A 12,343-nucleotide genomic window follows, 5' to 3' on the forward strand; every position below is an offset into this window, starting at 1 on the left:
AGCAGTCAATAAGCTGGAAAAGGAAATCCGTGGGATTAAGGGGGAGCTTTCGGACGGAGCCGACGGTCCGGAGAGAGCAGCTGATACAGCTTTGCCAATAATAAATCAAACGGAAACTCAATGTTTGGAAGTTAATCAATAGGAGGGAGAGAGAGCCAGAGATGTAAAAACCCAAAGTACCTTTGAAGAACCTGGGAAAACAGATTCAAGGAAGGAAAGCACCGAAAACCTGGAAGTCTATTCAGAGCAGGAAATGATTTGGATCAGCAAAATAAAAAGAGTCTATTCAAAAGCGACAGCAACCAGGAAGCTATCAGGAGATATTCCTGTGCGACCAGAGGAAGAGATCCAGATTGACAAAGTATTCAGAGCCTACTCAAAGGCGACTGCAAGCAAGAATCAAGTAAGAGATTTCTTTGGCCCTGACAGAAGGACAATCAGAAACACTCTACTATGGAAAAAAACACAATTTCATTTTCAGCGACCACCTGAAGGATGAGTTGAACAATGGAGTACTCTCCTGACTTCCTGTGGGAAAGACAGCAGCAGTAACTTTTAGGACAGGACCAATATATGAAGGGAACTGACTTTATATCATCTAAGACAATAATAGAATATATCCTTATAATAGATTATACTCTCATATGTATCAACAACTACTTTGCTAAGAAAGATGGTAATAACTCCTAGATCAGGATTAATATGCGATGGGAATTGAATATGTATGTCAATATGTATGCTAAAAGAGGATGACAAACCATACTTCATAGGCATTAACAAGACAGCAGTAGTAACTTTTAGGTCAGGGCCAATTCATGAAGGGGACTGACCTAATATCATTTAAGATAATAACAATGTATTCTTATAACAGATCATACTCTCATATGTATTAACAATCACTTGGCTAAGAAAAATGGTAAAAATTTCTAGATTAGGAATAATATGTGATGGGAACTGAATATGCATGTTAAAAGAGATGGCAAACCATATCAGCTGGTTGCTTTTTCTTCTCAATTTCTCTGTAAATGCTTTATATAATAATAAATAATAAAATATACTAAAAAAAAATAATCAACCTACTTGAGAGATCGTAGACCTCATGTTAACTGCTTGATACAATCTAAGGGCTATCCTGGCAGATATTTCTAGGTTTAAGTTAGATGCTTAACATTAAACATTTCTTGTAGAACAGTATGAGTTTTGGCCCTGTATCAATACTCTAATGAAGGGAAAAGAAAGTAGGGCTTTGCCTTAAAGATGTACAAAAAAAAATTACAAGAGGATTTCATAGCTTCTCCTTAATACAGATACATCTCCTTAATACAGATACATCTTAATACAGATACATCTAATACAGATACATCTACAAAACAATTTATACTTGACCCATTCTAAGAGCCATCCTGACAGGTATATTTTCAGATTTAAGTTGAGAGCTTAACATTAAACGTTTTCTACAGATCAGTGTGAGCTTTGGCCCTACAACAATACACTAATAAAGAAAAAATAAAAAATAAGGGGGGAAAACCCCGTTTTATATTTCCAACACTAACGATTATATTACCTATATGCCTACAAAAGAAAAGAAACAAGAGAGAAAGAAACACTGCTTCCCCTTTTTCATAAAAATAGAAATATAGAATACAGTACATGTTATTAATACAGAGAATAGTAAGTTTCCAGGTTTAGATTAAATGCTTAACATTAAACATAGAACAATATGAGCTTTCGGTCTTCTTAAGGGGGTCTCATATCGAGGCTTGCTACATCTTGTCGTTCCCGTAGATTTATATTCTGTCCCATTGGCCTTTGGCGTAGAAAGTGCAGTTGTACTCTTTCCCGCAGAATATGCATCGATAAATCTTGAGGCCGTTGCACCTGCTGGACTCCAGTATCAATACAATTTTTTCCCCAAAGAGCTCCTTTAAATCGGTTACTTTCACTACAGATCCATATATCTTTTGATTGATTTTTGTACACTGTTGCTTTGAGATGGCTGTATGTCTTTTTAAAAAGGGTGTCCTTATCTGGGCTGCAGAACTCCGACATCCCCTTTTCCGTCTCCAGAATTTCAGATTTCTCTTCTACTGTTGGTTTTCCACCTTGTTTAAAGCTGTCATCAGCCACTGTTATTGATCCATCATTCCTGTTGGAGACTTCTTCCTTGCCATCTTGGATCTCCTTGAAGATATTTTTGACCAATCCTTCTGTAAATGCTATGAAATCTTGGGTTAGTTTCTCTATTAGATGAGCCAATCTTTTTAACATAGACATGTTTTTGACTTTAAAAACAACAGCCGGCCTCAAACAATTTTACAAGTGGCCAGTAGAGGTCCTCTGTTTTATCCTCTAACGTTCTGGCACAGGCATGTGACATACTGAAGTCAGTAAGGCAGATATTCTCGTGCTGGAACAGAGTTCTCGTGAGATCTTCCCATTCACAGCTCTTATCTCCGAAAACCAAAACAATTGCAGTAAGAGCTTTTGCCAATTAATTTGAGTTGATTTGAGTCCTTCTTCTGCTTAGTTAGGAGAATTAGCCTGCCTCATAATGAGGTGGCTTCGGGCAGAGCAGAATAGAAGGAGGGGGGAAACAAAGGGCTTTGATGCAGGAAGAGAGACGGAGAAAAAAACCGAGAGATACTTGCAGTAAATGATGTTTTGGAACTCAGCCGATGTCCTCCCCTCAGTTCACAACGTTCATTTGCAGTAAATCGTTGTGTGTAGGGTTGAAGCAGATACTTTAAGATTAAAGAGAGAAAAGATAGTCCGAGATAGAATATGGCAGTCGTCCTCTGGTCCTGGAACGCTGACAGCCTATAATCCAAGGAGATATACTCCCTAAAGGATTGGAGACGGCCCCAAGAACTTCCTGGGTAGAAAGGTGAGGTGGGTTTGCATACCCCTCCTCTTTTCTGCCAATTGCTTGCGCGATTGACCCGTGTCAGGCTTCAGAGATAGCAGAGCAGATGCCCTGCAACCTTCTCAGAACGACATCTTAGCCGGAAGTCGATACCTTTACCTTTTTAATTGTATGTGAAGGCAATTTGAACCCTTAAAGTGCTCTGTATAAAAACCTTATGAGGTTTGACTGGGATCCAAAGGATAGTGACATGTACAATAGTGTCATGTCTCCAAGGAGGCTTTCAGCTTCAGTTTTTGTAGTAGCAGCCCATGGTGCTACATGGAAATCCATTTCTGAAACTTATGGGATTTTCAAATGGTATCAGGGATTCCTGTTCATAGAATGAAAATAACATGCTGCCTGTATTTTAGATTAGGGTTAAGCCTACTTTAAAAACAGACAAGAAGGTGGCAGACCCCCCCCCCCACTGAAGGTAGCAGTAGAGGTACACCATGACCCCCTTGTCCGCACTTTCTGATGGCTGGGGGGGGGGCTGGTGGCTTCCTGCCTTCTTGGAAAGCGGGCGTCACAGTGGTGACCTCTAGAGATGTCTGTGTGCTGGGGATGGGAGGGCAGGGGGGCGGTAGCAAACCCCCCATCCACTCTTGGGGAGGAAGCCATGGTGGCAGCTGGAAGCTGGTGGGAGCCCCATCCATGCTGCAGCTGTGAGCAAGTGGGGATGGAAGGGAGTAGTATCCTTTTCACCCTGGCAGTGCTGCTCTTGACTTCATGGAGCGGCAGAGAGGCAGGGCAGAGGCTCATGGCAACTCTAGCTTCACACAAGGGAAGGGAAGTGGCGGGAGCCTCCCCCATATGTTAGTAAGTCTGGCCATGCAGGCTGTGATCCAGTGGGAGCCTTCCTGTGTGTGGTATGGTGGCAGTGGTAGGCTTCTCCAAGGAGGTTTGGTGGTGGGTGAGGGAGGCAGGGGTTCCCATTGGTTGTACCAGCAAGGTAGCACATGTTTAGCAGGCATGATCTCCCCACAGCTAGCATTTCTGGTTTTGGGGGGGCAGGGCAGTGCGCATACTCGAGCCCTCACTGCCTGCACCTGAGGCCTGGAGGGTCATATGGGTCGTAGGGTGGGGAGAAATGGATGCGATCTGCCAGCGGGTGGCCTAAAGGTAAGGACAGAGAGCACACAGGTGGCCTCCCGCCACCTGGCCCAGTAGGCAAAACAGGGTGGGCAGAGGAGGCTGGTGTCCATCCCAGCTGCTATTAGCACCGAGTGGGTGGCTGGAGGATGCAAGACAGCTTCCCAGGTCCCAGGAGCAGCGAGGGGGTTGGTGCTGGCGGCACAGCCTCTGAAGAGAAGGCAGGCAGCTTTCTGAGGCTGCAGTTGCTGTGAGGAGGCAGGTGTGGCCTTGGTGGTGTGCTTGTCCTCTGACGGGGCCTTGGGGGAGGATCCTCCTCCCAAGTGCCGATCAGAGGGCCGGCACATTGTCAGAAGCATGCTGCACATTTTATTTTTAAGATGATTATGAAATTCTCCATCTTCACGTACTGGTATGTGTGTGTTTTTATCTGGCCAATTCTGTAGGCAATTTGAATTAATAGTCAGAAGTCACAAGTGTGTAATGGATCTACCTGTGCATCTTCTGCTCTCAGTAGGAAGTATCTTGGGGCTTCTCAGGAGTCTTCCCCATCACAATTACAGCAGCAACTATAGATTGAGAATCAGAATGGGTGTAGAGAATGGAATCAACAAAACGTGATGATTTGTGTTTTACCTGACCCATATAACTGTATTCCAGCATTATTAGCACATAGTTTTCCCTTGTTATGTGAATGGTATCTGGCATAAGCACAGCTATCTTGTGAGTCCAGTACATTTTGTAATTGTTAGGGGTGATGCAACATGAACAAATTTGGACCATCATGTTCCAGCTACAGAATCTGCATCCAGCTGTGGAGATTTTTTTCTAAAATTAATAATCCACAAATGCACCAAATCCTTGTGGCTTTCTCCATTATGCACAAACCACCTAAGCCGATTTAATGAGGCGTAGATTTCCTCTCCTCTTTCTTAAGGCATGTTTTAATCCACTGCTCCATTCTAATGTAGCCAGCTTGGTGTAGTGGTTAGGAGCACTGAGAAAGCTGTTCTGACTGAGCAGTAATATCAGGGCTCTCGCAGCGTCACCTACCTCACAGGGTGTCATGGGGAGAGGAAAGGGAAGGTGAATGCAAACCGCTTTGAGACTCCTTCGGGTAGAGAAAAGCAGCATATAAGAACCAACTTCTTCTTCTTCTTCTTCTTCTTCTTCTTCTTCTTCTTCTTCTTCTTCTTCTTCTTCTTCTTCTTCTTCTTCTTCTTCTTCTTCTTATGTTTTATGTAGGGAGCAACATCTGAATTGCTCAGAATTATCACAGTTGAAATAAATGCCATGTTGGAGGTCACAAATATTTTAAATTTTCCAGAGTTGGGTTTTTTTTGTGTGGAAAAATTGGGATATAACTCTGTTTTTATTAAGCAATTATGAATAAATTTATCTTTTCTAATTATTTTTATTTTCTGTATAAATTGTACCCCATAGAGTAGCTTTTATCCCATTGAGTAAATCCTGAAAAATTCTTCAGGCTTCAAGAAACCCAAGTAGGGGCACGATTGTGTAGAATATGGGTAGGGAAGCACCCCCCCCACCAGGGCCCCTCAACTTTCCACTCCCTCGACACCCATCACTGGCCATTTTGGGAGGGGGGGTGGATCGACATTATCATATATGGTCATATCACCCAATAAATATTTAACAAATAAAAAATATATAAACAGTTATTTCCTACCCATTCAAGAAACTTCAGGGTTTCATGAAACTCTGGTTGAGAAAGCCTGCCCTAGAGTTTGACACAGAAAGTTTTAAACCTTCATGAATGTGTAGGTCACAATGAGGAAACAAGGATGTCACATATTAGTGCTCCTGACTGTCTCATCAGTCAAAGAAGCTTGTTTTAGTAGGCATACAAGAAAGGACCTTTCAGGTGGCAGCCCCACAATTGTATGATGAAAAACAAAAAGGGAACAAAAACTCAACCTGAGAAAAGTTAGGAAACTGAAGGTTCAGCAACAAAAGAGATCGGCCTTAAAATACAATGATTTATTTACAAAATGCATATTAAGAAGATTAAAAACATTAAAATAGACAAATCAGAGTCTGTGTAATATTGTATGTTCAGTCTCAGTAGTTTTACACGGTATAATCATAGACCAAATATGTTTCATCAGTGCTCTAACAAAATATAAGGACACATATAATCTTTAACCACTCCTGCGGAGTGGATAAAATAAAGCCCTAAGAGCTATTGGGGAGGAGTTGGCGCGGGCTCTGTCCGTGATAAAAACTCAGAGGGGCGAATCAGGAGCCGCAAAGTGACTCCTGAGTCGCCCCTCCGAGTGCTACTCAAGGGCCAAATGGCCAATGGGGAGGTGCGCAAAGCACACCTCCCCATTGGCGGCTTGGCTCAGCCTTGCCTCAGCCGCCAGGGGACTCGAAGCACAGAAAGAGAAGCAGCCTTCCACCACAGTTAGTCCTCCCGCCGCCTTCCCCTCTCCCTAGGGAAAGGATCAGGGACGGCGCATCAAAGACGCGACGTCCCTGCACCTTTCCTGCCCCTGACCACCACCAAGCAATCACCCAAATCCAACTACCCCCCAGCCTCCCCAGACCCCTTTCCGCCCCGCCGCCACTTCCAACGCAACAAACAGCCACGCATACACACACTCACGCATCCGCCGCCACCTAACCCCCCAGCCTCCCCAGACCCCTTCCCGAGGCACCACCGCCGCTTCCCACACTACAAACAGCCACACCCACACACACTCATGCACCCACCCACCACCTCCTAACCTCCCCAGCCTCCCCAGACCCCTTCTCGACCTGCTGCAGCTTCTGACGCAACAAGCAGCCACACACACACTCATGCACCCACCTGCCGCGTGCTCACCTCTCCACCGTCCCCAGACCCCTTCCTGCACCGCCGCCACGACTCCCACACACCCACCAGATGCCTCTCGCCCCGCCGCCGTTCCCGCCGTTCCCACCCCCACCCCGACTGCTCCTTTCCCCAGCCAATCCCTGCTCCCAGAGCCCCTACTCACCTTCCTGCCATTGTCCCGAGTCGCCGGCCCTTTCCTTCCCTTCAACCAGCACCGCCCCTAGGCGTATTGATATGTTTACTAAATAGAATGATCTTTTAAAATGATTTTGTACTATGGTGTTGATTTCAGTTACAGGATTAAAGAGTGTTTGATCAATGCATCACCTTTGTACACCCAGTCATGTATATATCAGAAGTATTGGCTGGTATGTGCAGCAGATCATTTGGTGTCGTATAGTGGGAAAAGATGGAGCTAAAAAAATCAGATTGAGTCTTGTCTTTGCTCAGTAAGAGCATAACTATTTGGAAACTTAAAAAGTCCAGTTTTACAGAAATGTAACAGACATAGTAGGCTTTTGTTGATGTTAGTTCTCAACTTCATGCAGAGTCTGTCAGTGGAGTCAAAAACTGTCGCTAGATTGATAAAATCCATGGACAGGCCTTTCATGGGTCCTGTCATGCTTGAGTTTGCTTAGTAGTGGAGGGTTTGGCAATACTAGTAACGGAGGGCTTGGGAGTAGTCCTCTTATAAATCCTCTTGGTATGGATGTTATTTATGTAGCAAAAAAGTATGGAACAAAAATTTTAGGTGCAATATTTAGGGCAGTAATTTTTTGGGTAACTTTCATCACCTTTTTGTGTATGGGGACCACTGTGCTCATCTTTCAACCATTAGGAAAGATCCTGGCTAAAACTGGAGCTTACCTGTTAGGGATGGTTTTGGATAGTTCAGATGGAATCAGATGTTCTCTGGGTGATTTGTCAGAAGCTAGAGATGTAATATGGCTTCGGACTTCAGCCTTTGGAATGGGTGGTCAAGCTGGCAGATTTGAAGGTTTAATGCAGGGGTAGTCAAACTGCGGCCCTCCAGATGTCCATGGACTACAATTCCCAGAAGCCCCTGCCAGCAAATGCTGGCAGGGGCTTCTGGGAATTGTAGTTTATGGACATCTGGAGGGCCGCAGTTTGACTACCCCTGGTTTAATGGAATGGCCAGGGTACTTGATTCTGCAGATGGTGGAAAGGATGGTGAACTCAGACAATTTTGTAGAAGTGTGTGTACCAAATAATTCCAGGTATTAGGGCTTCAAGCTGTTGGGAGAATTTACCAAGGCCAAAAGACACAAGGGCCTCGAAATGGGACTTACTAGTCTCTTTTATGATCATATTAAATTCATTCCATAGATGTATAACATAATCAGAGTTTTTTCTTTTGAGAAAGCTCTTGTCCTGAGATCTTAACCTAGGCTTTTTCAAAACCCTTGGACAGACAAATAATAAGGGAGAAGAGAGCAGGGAACAATGTGGATATTGGGGTTACCAAGAAGGAAAGAAGTAGTGTGAGGTGAGAGATACAGAGAAAATGAGCTGCCCCCTGAAGTCCTGTCATGTTCTCTACGGCGCAACTAGGCCCAGTGACTGGCACTGCAGGACTGTGTCTTAGATTTTGTACAAACAAAGCCACATAGTAAGAAGGAATAGGAAGAATGGAAGGCTCAAAACGGAGTCAGAAAGGTAGTTTGGGTTGAAGAAGAGATTATAGGGCTTTTGGGAAAGAAACAGAAGAAATACTGAAGAATGCCATTGAAGAGTATAGGGAATAGAGAAATATTACTGTAATTTTATTGTAAAATGAAAATAAATAATTAACCATCAAGAAATTGTTTTTCATGTGGTTTCCTAATAACTGCCCTAGTAGAAATGGAAACATTGTCCTGATTAAACATTGCTAGCTGATGTGTGATCAGTATGAATACCATTGCTATGCATTATGCAAATAGAGTATGGTTATTCATCTATTGCCTTCTGGTTTTTTTATTTGTCTTTCGTGTATATGATTGGTACAGTGCTTGTGTGCAGTGCTGCGAATCTGAGCTTTCTCTGTCCCTGCCAAAAGCATGCCCCCTGGTATACAGAAGGGCTCTGTGAGATGAAATGGGAACTGAAATGGCTAGAGTGTGTTTGGAGGAAAACTCATGACAAAGTGCCAAGAACATCCTACAGGCCATTTATGAAAACCTATGAAATGATGGTAAAATCAGTTAAATGTTACTACAGCTTGTACAGAATGCAGCAGCCAGGGTTCTCTCGGGAACACCTTGGGAGGCCCACATCTGACCTGTGCTCCAACAGCTTCACTGGCTACCAGTTGAGTTAAGGTTGTGGTAATCACCTTCAAGGTCATATGTGGTGAGAGCCCTGAGTGCCCCCCCACTAGAGTACTATAATATGTGAACACCAACAAGCTGTCAATCCCTGGCCCCAGGGAGGCTCCTTATTACCTTGACCTCGGCCAGGGTCTTTTCTGTCCCGGCCCTCACTTGGTGGAATGAGCTCCCAGATGAGATCAGGGCTCTGTGGGAACTGAAACAATTCCACAGGGCCTTCAAAGTAGAGCTCTTCTACCAAGCTTTTGGTTGAGACAGGTGTAACAACTCCATCAACCAGAGCGGGAAGCCCCTCCCACCATCAGTTGCACCCTTCAGACGAAGAGAAGAACTATTAAATGTACTACTGTTATGAGTTCTGATGTTAAAAATGTCATACGTTCATGATGATGATGCTTCCTTGTACTGTACCATTGAATTTTCATTGGAAACTACCCTGAGCCGCAAGGGAGGGCAGTATATAAATATTAAATAAATAAATAAATTTAATCTTCTGTTTCATTGAGGGCAGTGCAAGGCAAATGCTGAGAGGGACAAAATGTGGAAATGGCTAGTCTTTTTGCTGCTCAGACTCACGGGCAGGCCTAATCTTGGAAGCCTTGGTTTTGATTTTTTAAAAGAAATAATTATTTAAAATGCACATAAATAAAAACCGATTACCTTACAATAGTCATTTCTTTTTGCATACTATCTGAAATTAATTATATATGTATGTGTTTATTAAATTTCCTTAGACTCTTTATGATATTATCTCTTGTCGGACATTGTTATGGCTCTAGTGACTAGTTCTGGCAGCCATTTGGCCGCTCGGTGTTAAACGTGTAGCTTTTGCTTTTTATTGCCTGTTCCTTTGAAGATAAAAAGCTCTTCTGCCATGGGAAGAATAAATGATGGAAGGTTGAAATGTTAGGGGGCAGGGGGGGTGACTGTATGTACCCCATGACTAGACAAGCCAGTCATTCTTCGCAATAGCAAAAGATCTTCTATCATGATGTTTCCAGATTTACCCTCTTGAATACATAATATGTTGACTTTCTTTTGAGACGCCTGCATGGCTGTAGTCATCATCATACACAACAGTGCCAGAGACCCAGGTTCCGTGTAATTGTGTCAGTAAAACTGTGTTCACTGCAACAGGGCAACCAATGATAATATGCCATATGATTATTTTTTAATGTATTTCAAGGCATTGAAAAACACAATATAGTGTTCAGCCATATATACAAAAAGAAGCATGAGAATAATTATGTTTTTCTTTGTTCCAGGGTATCAGTGAGCCTCCATACACAGCACTGGCTTTGGATTATGATTCAAGAGTGGTGAAAGAGAAGTATGAACACCAAACCATCCACTACCAGGAGGAGTATCAAAACGAGCTGTCCATTCGGATAGGTAGAACTTCATTGCATTCAGGCAAGCATCCTGTCATATACCATCTGCAGAATCAGGCCAATTTCAATATTATTATTAATTATTATTACTATTATTACTAAGTTCATAAGATACAAAAATGAGTACACACACAAACATCTTGTATCTATATAGGTAATTAATAGGGGTTTGTGTGTGTTTAAAACTGGTTTTAAATAACTTTCTCACTCTTTTCATTCAGGTAACTAGGCAGAGCTGGGGTTGCTTTTCCTTTTCCTTATGCTTTTCCAGATCACTTACACAGGTTTTTATGTTTGCCTGATCTTTTAATGTTTAGATGCCTTAATAAATCAAGAATGAACAGTCTATTTAAAATATGCTATCCTGCCGCTTGAACACACGTGGGGAAGTTTGTACCCCTTCCTGTTACAATTCCCTAATGTACACAAGGTATGAATGCTCAGCTGTAAAAGATGTTGACCACCACAATTCAAGCAAAGCTGTGGTCGGCTAAGAAAAGAGCTTTTACAGCTACTACCTAGCTGTGTAGTGCTGAGAAAATCCCCCTCCTGATTTCTAGGAAATTGATACTCGTGCCATAATTAAAAGATGTGAGATGTATTACTATTTCTTTGATGAGAATCAGTAAACTTTTATCTCTACATTAAAACGGCAGTTTCAATTTGATTCATTTTGAATATGCATTTGACCTGGGAAAGCAGTGCTGTTTTGCCCTTAGATTTTTTTTAATGAATGTGAAATGTCATTTGCTTCCATCAGTGAAAGCCTTTTACAGAAGGACTAGCACGCAGGTCACAAAACACCTGGCAAGCCTAAATTGTCTATGTAGCATAATGGCAGAGCTGGGCTTGGTTCCCCACTCCTCCGCATGTAACCAGCTGTGTGACCTTGGGCTAGTCATAGTTGTCTGTGAGCTATTTTCACAGAGAAGTTTCTCTCAGAGCCCTCTCGGCCCCACCGGCACAGGGTGTCTGTTGTGGGAAATGAAGGGAAGACAAATGTATGGTGCTTTGAGACTTCTCTGAGTAGTGAAAAGCAGGGTATAAAACCCAACTTGTCTTCTTGTTGTTATACATGGACTATATGGTACTTTTGTTCATAGCCAGATAGTTGTCTCAGATCCTCTGTCATTCTTGGCATTTATTATATGAGCTGCTACAAGAAAATTCAAGTAGTCATTTTGGAAGTTAACTCCTTCCCCTCCACTCTCACATATGTGCTATCTCTCAATTTTTGTTGGAAAGATGGTGTTGCCATTTGAGTGGCTGAAATGCCCCATATGTTTTATGTATACCAAATTTTTATTAATATTTTCTCAAGGAAAAAATAGGCAAACAGAAAACAAAAAAGATCAAACAATTTAAAGATCAAACAACTTAAAAACTATTGTACATTATGTATTATGAAATGTAGTAAAAAGATTGATAAGTATCCAAGTTTTCCCCTTTTCCTCCCCATTTAGTTCTCCCCATCTCCTCCTCAGCCAAATCTTAACAATATTTGATATTTAACAAAAGTTAACTGCTTAGTTTCCATTATGTCAATACTTTCATCATTACTATTTATTCCATTATACATGATCTCTACAAATCTATGATATAATTTGGATTTATTATCAGAATTAACCAAATTTGCTTATATCCCTATGATTCTTGAAAACTCCAGCAGTGAGAGCCAAATTCTAGATGTGACCTTGGAGATTATCTCCCATATAAAAAAATGAAAATAAATTCTAAAAGAGTAATTGAGAAGATGATTGAGATTGGGGGTTATGGGTACATGCAT

The 12,343-nt window shown here is 42.3% G+C and overlaps 1 protein-coding gene across 23 annotated transcripts in view; it reads left to right on the top strand.

Annotated features, from left to right (window-relative positions):
• Positions 1-12,343, top strand: part of SLC39A11 (solute carrier family 39 member 11) — a 402,448-nt gene that overhangs the window by 104,484 nt on the left and 285,621 nt on the right. For 22 of the 23 annotated variants that reach the window (XM_077328331.1, XM_077328329.1, XM_077328324.1 and 19 more), the window contains one exon: positions 10,432-10,579. In XM_077328331.1, the coding sequence (XP_077184446.1) occupies positions 10,432-10,579 (148 nt within the window). The remainder of the gene's footprint in view (positions 1-10,431; positions 10,580-12,343) is intronic. The other variant, XM_077328323.1, reaches the window with a different exon arrangement.

This window comes from Paroedura picta, chromosome 3 (genome assembly GCF_049243985.1).
Source record: "Paroedura picta isolate Pp20150507F chromosome 3, Ppicta_v3.0, whole genome shotgun sequence".
In the NCBI taxonomy this organism is placed as follows: Eukaryota; Metazoa; Chordata; class Lepidosauria; order Squamata; family Gekkonidae; genus Paroedura; species Paroedura picta.